The sequence below is a fragment of the Pholis gunnellus genome (genome assembly GCF_910591455.1).
Source record: "Pholis gunnellus genome assembly, chromosome: 8".
In the NCBI taxonomy this organism is placed as follows: domain Eukaryota; kingdom Metazoa; phylum Chordata; class Actinopteri; order Perciformes; family Pholidae; genus Pholis; species Pholis gunnellus.
The window spans coordinates 27,035,449-27,046,981 of record NC_136534.1 but is presented as its reverse complement, the minus strand read 5'-3'; the positions used below and the strand labels follow the sequence as shown (position 1 = coordinate 27,046,981).

At 44.2% G+C, this 11,533-nt stretch overlaps 2 protein-coding genes across 2 annotated transcripts in view; one reads left to right on the top strand and one right to left on the bottom strand.

Annotated features, from left to right (window-relative positions):
- Positions 1–5,608, top strand: part of dcst1 (DC-STAMP domain containing 1) — a gene marked incomplete at both ends in the record, with an annotated part of 6,864 nt that extends 1,256 nt beyond the window's left edge. Inside the window, 11 exons of the mRNA XM_079164468.1 lie at positions 643–782; positions 1,146–1,317; positions 1,401–1,544; positions 2,670–2,791; positions 2,876–3,033; positions 3,140–3,239; positions 3,324–3,419; positions 3,514–3,640; positions 3,733–3,849; positions 4,614–4,756; positions 5,420–5,608. Coding sequence (XP_079020594.1) covers positions 643–782; positions 1,146–1,317; positions 1,401–1,544; positions 2,670–2,791; positions 2,876–3,033; positions 3,140–3,239; positions 3,324–3,419; positions 3,514–3,640; positions 3,733–3,849; positions 4,614–4,756; positions 5,420–5,608 — 1,508 coding nt within the window. The remainder of the gene's footprint in view (positions 1–642; positions 783–1,145; positions 1,318–1,400; positions 1,545–2,669; positions 2,792–2,875; positions 3,034–3,139; positions 3,240–3,323; positions 3,420–3,513; positions 3,641–3,732; positions 3,850–4,613; positions 4,757–5,419) is intronic.
- Positions 5,609–7,975: 2,367 nt separating this feature from the next.
- nudt17 (nudix (nucleoside diphosphate linked moiety X)-type motif 17) lies at positions 7,976–11,503 on the bottom strand. Its single transcript, XM_079165132.1, has 9 exons — positions 11,266–11,503; positions 10,353–10,650; positions 10,130–10,237; positions 9,570–9,753; positions 9,414–9,439; positions 9,242–9,334; positions 8,889–8,987; positions 8,641–8,774; positions 7,976–8,353 (listed from the first exon to the last, which is right to left on the bottom strand). The coding sequence occupies exons 2-9, from the start codon at positions 10,425–10,427 to the stop codon at positions 8,188–8,190; spliced, it is 885 nt and encodes a 294-aa protein (XP_079021258.1). The 5' UTR covers positions 10,428–10,650; positions 11,266–11,503; the 3' UTR covers positions 7,976–8,187.
- Between the last annotated feature and the right edge of the window lie 30 nt (positions 11,504–11,533).

Genomic DNA, 11,533 nt, shown 5'->3' with positions numbered 1-11,533 from the left:
TAACGAGCCCGTTTGTCTCTCCGTGGTGTCTCAGGTCCTAACGAGCCCGTCTGTCTCTCTGTGGATTCTCAGGTCCTAACGAGCCCGTCTGTCTCTCCATGGTGTCTCAGGTCCTAACGAGCCCGTCTGTCTCTCCGTGGTTTCTCAGGTCCTAACGAGCCCGTCTGTCTCTCCATGGTGTCTCAGGTCCTAACGAGCCCGTCTGTCTCTCTGTGGTTTCTCAGGTCCTAACGAGCCCGTCTGTCTCTCTGTGGTGTCTCAGGTCCTAACGAGCCCGTCTGTCTCTCTGTGGTGTCTCAGGTCCTAACGAGCCCGTCTGTCTCTCTGTGGTTTCTCAGGTCCTAACGAGCCCGTCTGTCTCTCTGTGGTTTCTCAGGTCCTAACGAGCCCGTCTGTCTCTCCGTGGTGTCTCAGGTCCTAACGAGCCCGTCTGTCTCTCTGTGGTTTCTCAGGTCCTAACGAGCCCGTCTGTCTCTCTGTGGTTTCTCAGGTCCTAACGAGCCCGTCTGTCTCTCTGTGGTTTCTCAGGTCCTAACGAGCCCGTCTGTCTCTCCGTGGTGTCTCAGGTCCTAACGAGCCCGTCTGTCTCTCTGTGGTGTCTCAGGTCCTAACGAGCCCGTCTGTCTCTCTGTGGTTTCTCAGGTCCCGTCTCTAACGTCCAGCGTAACGTGGAGAAAGCCGCTCTGACTCTGAGCTGTAATCTGGATCTGCAGGTTCAGCACAGCAGGTTGTTGTGGAGAGACGCCATCAAGCCGTTCATCCTCATCACACAGGAGCTGACGGTGAGCGCTAACCGCCACGCTAAGCTAGCTGCTCCACGAGCCTGGACTCGTTAAAGAGCAGCGCTTAGCTTAAGCTAAACGCTAACGTGCTGATGTTCAGCAGGTCAATGTTTCACTTTTTACTTATTGTTTTAATATCTGTTTATGTCTGTATACACATGTTTATATGTATTACTTTTCATTACTTATATACTTTTACCACTTCCTGTTTTGCCACAGAGAGCTGAAGGGATGACGTATTATGTTTTACTCTGAACATGATCCATTCATATTAAGAAGTCACAATATGATGTTTACATGAAACACTTCACATTCTGGATATTAGAGGAATATTAATGTTCCGTCTTCTTGTTTCTTCTTCAGGACGATGAAGCGGAGTTTCAGTCGGAGGCTCGGAGCGTCAGCAGAAACTTCCAGAACATCAGAGACGAAGTCGTCCTTCAGTACGGATACGACCGCTTCAACGCAAGTCACCACGCCGCCGGCAACAGCACGCAGGACCAGTTCAACTACAAGACCTTGATGCAGTGCGACAGTGAGTCAAGATTAGAGGTCGTTAGACACGGGGACACATTTCACGAGGACGTTACATTCAGTGTGTGTGTGTGTGTTATCCAGGTTTGGTGGATGAGGGCATGCAGCGATGTGCCGATTGGTTCGGCCGCAAGTGGGCGGAGTGTATGGAGGCGATCCCCGTCCCAGTCATCAACCACATCCTCTGCGTCTCCATGAAGTTCCATTTCCTGTGTAACATCATGAGAGGTGAAGTCCTAGATTGTCTCCGTTAAACCATCCGTCCCGGGTCGCGGTGATCGAAAGTATAGTCCGTCTCCACCAATCAGCGTCCTGCAAGGAGCTACGGCTAGTTGGGGGCGGGGCTTAGGTGTGTGTGTTGTCCAAAACAACAATGGCGACTCCTTAATTAAAGTTAGCGTAAATGCTGCGATAGCGTCTGTTATATCAGGGATCGGTCGGTAGCTCACATTGAATTTTTATACATTTTTTGTTTTTTCGAGTTTATTTCATGAAGTTTGACAGAATACTTTTATTAACATTGAAAAAAAGGGAAGCGTGAGGGATCAAGTACCTTCAGACAACCAACGCCCACAGAACAGAGAGGCAAGATGGAAGCTAAGCTAACCCAGTTACTACACTACCCAGCATGCTCCTGGCTGTCTGAGGTCTGGATGCAATAAGACTTCAGGAGAACCCAGCATCCGGAGGTCGGTGACTGTTGAGCCCACATCTTTACAGAGACCTGGATCCACCATGGCGACCCGGATCAAAGCTGGACTTGAGGGACCACAGGACAGCGATCAGGACTCTGGTGGACATCCATGATGCTTGGTGCTCTAACATCAGTCAGAGTTGATGGACAATGTTGCAAATGATGCAAAAGATTTTGACTCTGGGGACAGAAACCAGTCCTGAACCAGTCCTGAACCAGGCCTGAACCAGTCCTGAACCAGACCACCTGAGAGGTCCGGAGGGTTCGTGATCAGCCAATAAGCAGACGATGCCACGCTGTACATGTCTGTATGAAGTGATGTAGCTATTGGAGTCATCACGGAAACATGAGTCTCTCGTTCTGACGCTGAAAGGTTAAAACATCATTTAACAGGTTTGATTTTGATCCGTCAGCATCTGTTGGTGCTTGTTGTTTGATGTTGTGTCATGGCCTCGACACTGAAGATAACGTGTGTTCTTCTTCTTCTCCTTCTTCTAATCCACACACACTTTATTGTATTATTACTTTAGTGTATTTTTATCTTGTATATTGTTTGTTATCGTCGTTGTTGTTCGCTGCTGCTGGCTGGTTATATCACTACAATGACAATAAAAAGCTCTTTATCTTCATCTCATCTTTATGGTCTTCTCCTGCTGCAGTGATGACTCCGTGGTGCAGAGAGCAGATCCCTGTGGAGGGAAACTTCGGCCAGCTGTTTGACCGTGTGAATGATTCGGTGGATCTTCTGTCCAGAGAGTTCAGCACCAGGCTGGTCCTGCAGGTCTCCATCTTCTCCTCTGACACTGAACTCACTCCACCAGGTGAGTGAGCCTCTGTAACCTCTGAGACCTCTCACCTCCTGCAGGAGCATCAGCAGCAGGAGGTGCTGGACGGAGCTCTGCTGGACCAGGACTTCACTGAGGCCGTCAGAGGATCCTTCATGAGGCTGAAGACCACCATGGAGGAGGTGATGAAGGTCCTGCAGCTGCTGCTCTCCTTCACCTTCATCACCATCTTCACCCAGTAAGACCCGTGTCCTCCTCTTCCTCTTTTTATACTGGGGAGTCACAGACCAACATGACCTCCTCCTCTTCTTCCTCTTCCTCCTCCTCCTCCTCCTCCTCCTCAGGGGGTTCGGTTACCTCCTTCAGTACAAGAGAGATGTTCGATTCGATAACGTCTACATCTCCACCTACTTCAGGCAGATTGATGCCCGCAGGAGGACAGCGGTAACATCTTCATCATCTTCATCACCTCCATCATCTTCATCGTCTTCATCATCTTCTGTTAAACTTGTCTTGTGGTGCGTTCAGGGTCGGCGCTGCCTGCTGCCTCTGAAACAGTCAGAGAAGAAGAAGTTCATGGACCCCTGGAGTCCGAGGATCCACCATGAGGAGCTCAACCAGCTGGTGGGTCCATCGCTGACGTCCATGATGTTAATATGAATAATATCAATATCATTAATGTGTGTGTGTGTGTGTGTGTGTGTGTGTGTGACCACAGACCCCAGGTGTGTTCCAGCTGCTGTCTGTCTCTCTGCTGTCTGTCGTCCTGCTGACTGTGGACTTCTCTCTGTTCCACGTTCTAGACGTCGTCAGCAGACACACCTTCACCCAGTTCAACCTGACCAGTAAACACACACACACACACGTAGTCTCCACGTTCTGGGTCAGTGTGAATGTAAAGTCAGAGGGCTTCTGGGTAATGGAGTCCTCTCTACAGGCAGTCACCAGGTGGACATCAGAGTGGGCGGGGCCTCCATGATGGCCCGCCTCCTGAGGAAGACGGTGTCGGCCTTCAACAGCTCGTCCAGCTCCAGCATCCAGACGGACAACCGGGGTAACGGCAGAGTATGATGTCATACGATGATGTAATGAGTTCTATTGAGACGTCAGTGATTGGCCATTAGATTACAGATGTAGAGCCTCAGAGACTCTGATTGGTCGAGAGTTCACTGGAGGGGAAATACTTTGTTTTTGTTTTTAGCTTTATCTTTTTTAATTTTAATTTTAATTTTAATGATTGTTGTTATTTTGTTATTATAATAATTTTTATTTTATGTATCATAATTACAATAATAATAATATTATTATTGTAATTATTGTAACAGGAACCTTCAGGATCAGATTTAATGTTCATGTTGATCTCAGACTGAACCAGCAGAGGGCGACACGGCCTCTTAAATATTCATTCATAAACACAAAGTTAATATTAAATATGAATACACACACATACAACTACATGACAATAACCGCTGGAACAAAGTACATTTACTCAACTACTGTACTTTAGTCACTTTAGTATTTATATTTGTCTATCAGCTTCAGTGACTTCAGATTATTAATCATCTAATAAATGATGATGTAATATTATATATTTTATAAAGTTATTGAAATGAGCTCCACCTTTAAAGTGATGAATACATTAATGCTTCAATAATTATAATACGATAATATAATTATTATTTAGCATCGTGAATATTTTTACTTTTTGAATGCAGTTCTTTACTTGTAACAAAGTATTTTACTCTGTGGTTTTAGTACTTTTACTGCAGTAAAGTATCTGAGTACTTCCTCCTCTGTAACCCCCCCCCCCCCCCCCAGTGTGTGTGTCCCCCCCCTCCCCCCTCCCCTCAGGTGTGTACATCAGCTGTGTGTGTTGTGTGCTGTTGGTGGCGCTCCTCACCTGCTGTCAGGTTTACACCAACAGACTACGCAGAGTGATCGCTGCCTTCTACCACCCACAGGTACACACACACACACACACACACACACACACACAGGTACACACACACACACACACAGGTACACACACACACAGGTACACACACGCACACACACACACACACAACATGTTGTGCCTCCTTGCATGCAAATCGAATCGCGTGGAATGACAAAGCTGGAGGTGACGCAGAGTTTCATAGTTTTTGGGGAGAGCAGAGCTGCAGCACAGGAAGTCCTGCAGTCTGTGGCTCTCGTCCAATGAGATCTCAGTGTTGAGTTTGGATGAAAAGTCACACTGAGGGTCGACTCAGCGTCTGCTGGAGCTTTGTGTGATCTTCAACTCAAGTCTGCAGAACCAACAGGCCCAACAGTTATATCAGATAAAATGGAGTGAATCAGTTAAAAGATTGAATCATTAGCTCAGATTGAACAGGAACGTTTAAGAATGAATAACCACAAAAACAAATCAGATTAAATATAACAGAACGACAATAAAAGAACAAAATTAAAAACAATGAAACCATTTATAGTTACTACGAGTTTCTCTCTCTCTCTCTCTCTCTCTCTCTCTCTCTCTCTCTCTCTCTCTCTCTCTCTCTCTCTCTCTCTCTCTCTCTCTCTCTCTCTCTCTCTCTCTCTCTCTCTCTCTCTCTCTCTCTCTCTCTCTCTCTCTCTCTCTCTCTCAGAGGGAGAAGAGGCGTGTCTTGTTTCTCTACAACCTGCAGATCCAGAGACGGGTTTCCTCCTCAGACAGGAAACGCATCATCAGCAGCCGGAAGAGCAGAGCGGTGAGTGAAGAAGAACAGATCCTGGACCAGATCCTGGACCAGATCCTGGACCAGATCCTGGACCAGATCCGCGTTCTGTTCTTCTAACTGTGTTGAATCCTCTCCTGCAGGTGTGTCGGTGTCTTCACCGCCAACAGGAAGTGTCCGACTCAGAGACATACTACGACCCCGCTTAGACCCGGACAGGAAGTTCCTTCTGCAGCCCGCAGACTTTAAAGGAGAAGAAGAAGAAGGCATTCAAATAAACCTTTAAAGTTACTTTACCTTAGAGTTGGTTCTGTCGCCCCCTGTGGTCTACAGTGGTAGTGTCTCTGAGCGCCAGACTCTTTAGTAAACCTCTCATGTTGCTGCAGCCGGTCTGACAGTCTGACCCTCTCAGTCCTGGTTCTGGTTCTCCTGTGCCTCCCTTCCCTCCAGCGGGTCCAGCGATACGTCACACAAACCAGCAGACGGCTGTTCCTGTCCGCGTTAAATCTACGACAGAAGTTACGTAACAAAGGTCAATATGAAGTTCCACTGAAGATGACCTTTAGCTTAGTTTGTTCTTTAGTTTCATTTCAATTTACTACTTCAACCGCGCACGCGTGAGTGTGTGTGTGTGTGTGTGTGTGGGGGTGTGTGTGTGTGTGTGTGTGTGTGTGTGTGTGTCTGTGAGTGTGTGTGTGTTTGTGTGTGTGTGTGTCTGTGAGTGTGTGTGTGTTTGTGTCTCTGTGTGTCTCTGTGAGTGTGTGTGTGTTGTGTGTGAGTGTGTGTGGGGGTGGGTGTGTGTGTGTGTGTGTCTCTGTGTGTGTCTTTGTGAGTGTCTTTGTGAGTGTGTGTGTGTTGTGTGTGAGTGTGTGTCTCTGTGTGTGTCTCTGTGAGTGTGTGTGTGTTGTGTGTGAGTGTGTGTGAGTGTGTGTGGGGGTGGGTGTGTGTGTGTGTCTCTGTGTGTGTCTCTGTGAGTGTGTGTGTGTGTGTCTCTGTGTGTGTCTTTGTGAGTGTGTGTGTGTTGTGTGTTGTGAGTGTGTGTGTGTGTGTGTCTGTGTGTGTCACATGATCACGTTATGTAACCAGCTGATCCTCAGCAGCGTTGTTCAGCAGTTCGCTTCCTTCACAGTTGTATCTGATTCTGGATCAGTGATGTCATCGAGGGTCTCTGAACCCTCGATGACATCACTCAGTACAACACTCAGTACAACAAGTACAAATACTTCATCATATCTGCTGATGGACCTCAACACCTGGAGTTTCTTTCTTTTATACGATGATTTTAATGTGAAGTGACTTTGAGAATTCTGAAAAGCGCTCTAGAAACAAAATGTATTATTATTATTATTATTATTATATATACGTATATATATATATATACGTATATATATATATACGTATATATATATATATATATATATATATATATATATATATATATATGACTTGTTACTGGTTATTATTGAGGACCGAGGGTTTGCTGTTTGGATTGTAAAAGCCTTTTTAAAGCGGATTTGAAGTTTTGTTAATTTTGGGCTGAATAAATAAAATTCTCTTGACTTGTGAAAAGACCAAATAAATATATTCATATTCTAAATAAAGTTACTTTTAAAGTACTAAGTTACTTCTGACTGTCACTTGGAGTGTGACAGTTAAAAGTGTTCATTTGTGGTTGATCATTTTTGGGGAATATAAATATTTTAATAATAATCGTATTTAGCTTTATTTGTTCATTCATTTTTGATTTAACTTAAAGACTAAATTAAGGTAGTTTTAGTGGAAAGTTCTCGTTTAATGATTTGAATTATATTAGAAAATAAGTAAGTAACCACATTTTTAGAATTATCTTGGAAGTAATTAGTCAAATGTAGTTAAACATCGTATACGTCTCTGGTGGAGACCTGTCAATCACTGTGTAGCCCCGCCCCTAAAGCATCCCCTGCTTTATGGTCTGTGTGACTCTAAATGGACCATCATTTACTAAATGAACATCATGCTGTACTGAAGAAGACTTGAAACTAGAGATTGAGACCATAAACTCATGTTTACAATGTTTACTGAGGTAATAAATCAAGAGAGAAGTAGAGTCATTTTCTCATAGACTTCTATACAACCAGAGGAGTCGCCCCCTGATGGACACTAGAGAGAATGCAGCTTTAACACATGAAGCTTTGGAGAACCGGAGGTTTATATTCTAAATAACACGATGAGAACAATAAATTGATGAACAAATGAACAAACTGTTACTTACGTTCTAAATGGATCGTCTGTCGTTGTTTCCTTCCTCCTGGTGTTCATCAATAATAATATATAACATATATCTTATTATATAAATGATACGTTAATCCTCTTTCAGAGCATATTGAAAGTTAGAACATTTAGAGGTTTGATGCTGAAAACAGATATTATATTGTTATTATATTTTCTTGCTTTCTAGCCGTCAGGAATAAAGTTCTGGTGGAGAAAAAGTTCATTCATTCATTTATTGTTGTTTGCTTGAGAAACATAAAGTTTAAAAACATTTAGAGAAACGTGGATCAGATTTGAAGTCTCTGGTTGTGATAAAAACAAGTGAAGCTTCAAAGTGTCCACGTCGCCCCCTGCTGGCCACACAGGAAACAACACGAGAGTCACAGAGGCGTCAGAGGAGAGAGGAGAGGAGGAGAGGAGGAGAGGAGGAGAGGTGAGAGGACAGGAGGTCAGAGGTCAGAGGTCTCCAGGCTCTTCAGCCACAGCTCCAGGGCGAACTTGGTCCCGGTGCTGACCCGCTCCACGTCCGGGCCGATGACCGGCGCCCGGCCGACCAACACCTCCACAGACAGAGAGGAGTCACTCAGAGCTCCTTCTGAGGACACCTGAGACACACTGGAGGAGAGGAGGAGGAGAGGTATGACTTCATCTGTATCTTTATATCTTGATAAAAATATACTTATTAACATCGTCTACGTCTCTGGTAGAGACCTGTCAATCACTGTGTAGCCCCGCCCCTAAAGCATCCCCTGCTTTATGGTCTGTGTGACTCTAAATGGACCATCATTCACTAAATGAACATCATGCTGTATTGAAGAAGACTTGAAACCATGAACTCATGTTTACAATGTTTACTGAGGTCATACATGTAGAGAGACGTCTAGTCCTCTACAGCGTGGTACCTGACGGTGGTCTGCAGGTGGTCCAGTGGAACCTCTCCGTCCTCTCCGTCCACAGAGGACACGACGGCTCTGACCAGCTGGCGGTCGGCCCACAGACAGGCACTGACCTCAGCAGGAGACGGGCTCAGAGACGCCTGCAAGACAACCAGAGGGGTAACAAACCCAGCGAAGACAGTTCTGATGATGTCACGGTGTACTGGAGGACACAGTGATGTCACAGTGATGTCACAGTGATGTCACAGATGTACCTGAAGCTGCAGGTGAGAGAGAGGAGAGAGAAGCAGCATGTAGACCACGATGTGATGTCTCTGAGGAAGACCTCTGGACAACATGGGAGGAAAGACTGACTGAGAGGAGAGGAGGAGGAGAGGAGAGGAGGAGGAGAGGAGAGGAGGAGGAGAGGACAAGAGGACAGACAGGGTTTAGTCACAGGAACACATTTATTAAAGCTGCTCTCCGTGTGTGTGTGTGTGTGTGTGTGTGTGTGTGTGTGTGTGTGTGTGTGTGTGTCTGTGTGTGTGTGTGTGTGTGTGTGTGTGTGTGTGTGTGTGTGTGTGTGTGTGTGTGTGTGTGTGTGTGTGTGTGTGTGTGTGTGTGTCACCTCCCAGAGCCCCAGTACTGCAGGAGCAGCTCCCTCTGGCTCCAGCTTCAGTCCGGTCTCCTCCTGCAGCTCCCTGAGTCCGGCCTCCAGCAGCTACACACATTAACAGCTTTATTGTGGCGGGAAAGAGACTTTTTATCAAGAAGAGAAGAAGAAACAGAGAAAGATTTACCGTCTCATCTGGCTCAAGATGGCCGCCTGGAGAGAAACATGAAGGTCAAAAAAGAAATGTGAGCAGCACAGATCCAGATATACTGAGTTAATCCCAAAACACTACAGCCTACGTTTCCCACAATGCAACTGGCCCTTTAACAGCCATTAGTCAGACCTGGAGGAACCCAGACGTTGGGAAATATACGAAGCTCCTTCGCCCGCCGTGTCAACAGCACTCTCTGATTGGCTGTCTGCAGGATGATGGCCACGCCCACATCTACTCCACGCTGCTGAACGTCCAATGGGATCGCAGCTGCCTCCGTGACTGACAGGTGTTTGATGGGACAGAAGGCGGGCCTCTAGGAGACAAGAGGAGGGTTAGGGTATATAATATATAATATAAATATTATAAAAATATAATGTAAATATAAATATAATATAAATATAATGTAAATATAATAAAAATATAATGTAAATATAAATATAATGTAAATATAATAAAAATATAATGTAAATATAAATATAATGTAAATATAATGTAAATATAATAAAAATATAATGTAAATATAAATATAATAATAATATAATGTAAATATAAATATAATGTAAATACAATAACAATATAATGTAAATATAATATAAATATAATAATAATATAATGTAAATACAAATATAATATAAATATAATGTAAATATAATATAAATATAATACAAACATAATATTTAGTGTCTGACCTTCAGAAGTGTCCCTCGTCCTCTCTGAAGGACAAACTGTTTCCTCTCCAGAGAGCAGATCACCTCCACCTCATCGTCTCCACTGTCACTGAAGTGACCCGTCACACTCTGACCACAGAAGAAGAAGGAGGAGAAGAAGGAGAAGGAGGAGACGTGTGTGTGTGCTGTCTGCTGGTGAAAGCAGAGGACCTGAACGCTGAGAGGAGGATTTGTGTGAACTGACCTGAACAAAGTGAGCTCTCTGAGGAGCAGCCTGGTCCTTGCAGACGTGGACCAGGATCCTCCTCACTTTGTCCATGCTGCCTCGCTGCTCACCTGGAGAACAGGTAAGCTTCTCGCTGCTCACCTGGAGAACAGGTAAGCTTCTCGCTGCTCACCTGGAGAACAGGTAAGCTTCCCTCTGCTCACCTGGAGAAGAGGTAAGCTTCCCTCTGATCCCACCTATCAGCAGCTGATGTGCGGGGCTCCTCCCACAGCAGACACGTTACCCAACGTGAATCATAACATACAGTACGGAGGCTCTGAGGGTCCAAAGTATGGAAAGCAAAGTCAAAATGAAATAAATCAATACAATGAATACAAATGAAATAAATCCTGAAATAAACAAACCAATCAATAAATAAATGTATAATTATTAAATAAAAGTCCCGGGAATAAATATTAGTAGGCCTTTGAAAAAACATTCATTAAAATCCTATTTATTGATTGAACTATATTGAGTCATTTATTGTATTTGTTTTGACATATTTACATGTTTTTATTTCAGGATTATTTTCAGCCATGTTGCATTGGGAATTTTTATTTATTTATTATTGACTTAAAATTGAAATATATATGTAAATATTTTGTGTTGAGAAGATTATTTTAATAAGCTCACGTGACATCTTGATGATGTTTAATGTTACTTCTTACAGCAGCAGTTAGCATGTTGCTAACACACTAGCTAGCTAGCCTGCTGACTGTCCACGAACATCAGCAGCTAACTTTAGCGAACATTAAACTCCGTTAAAAGGTTCATTCAGCGAGAATAAAGCAGAAGAGCGTTCTACTGTAACCTCCACAGACCATAATGTCCGTGTTTCCACTGAAAGAGAACACAAAAACACGTCAGAAACACAGAAGTAGTAGAAACATACTCGATACGAGACACCAGCTAACGTCCTTTAGCTCATTCTAACAGGATTCTACATCCGGTTAGGAAGTTCAAAATAAAAGCCTTGCAGGAACAATGGAGCCGAGCAACATCAGTCAAATCATTGACGTCAGTGAGAGTAGTGATCAGCAGCGTTAGAATGCTGTAGCAACAAACAGAGAGGGTTCATATTTAGAAGAATAATAAACTAAAGGAAGAATTCACGTATTACATTTAGGGGAATGTATTTCTTTGCTCCTGAAGTATTTTAT

Excerpts from the sequence above, each read along its gene's own strand:
- nudt17 (XM_079165132.1), bottom strand. The coding sequence starts at position 10,427 with ATGGACAAAGTGAGGAGGATCCTGGTCCACGTCTGCAAGGACCAGGCT. Across the intron at positions 10,238-10,352 it reads AGAGAGCTCACTTTGTTCAG|AGTGTGACGGGTCACTTCAG; the intron begins GTCAGTTCACAC and ends TTCTGTGGTCAG. Across the intron at positions 8,988-9,241 it reads CAGTACTGGGGCTCTGGGAG|TCAGTCTTTCCTCCCATGTT; the intron begins GTGACACACACA and ends CTCTCCTCTCAG.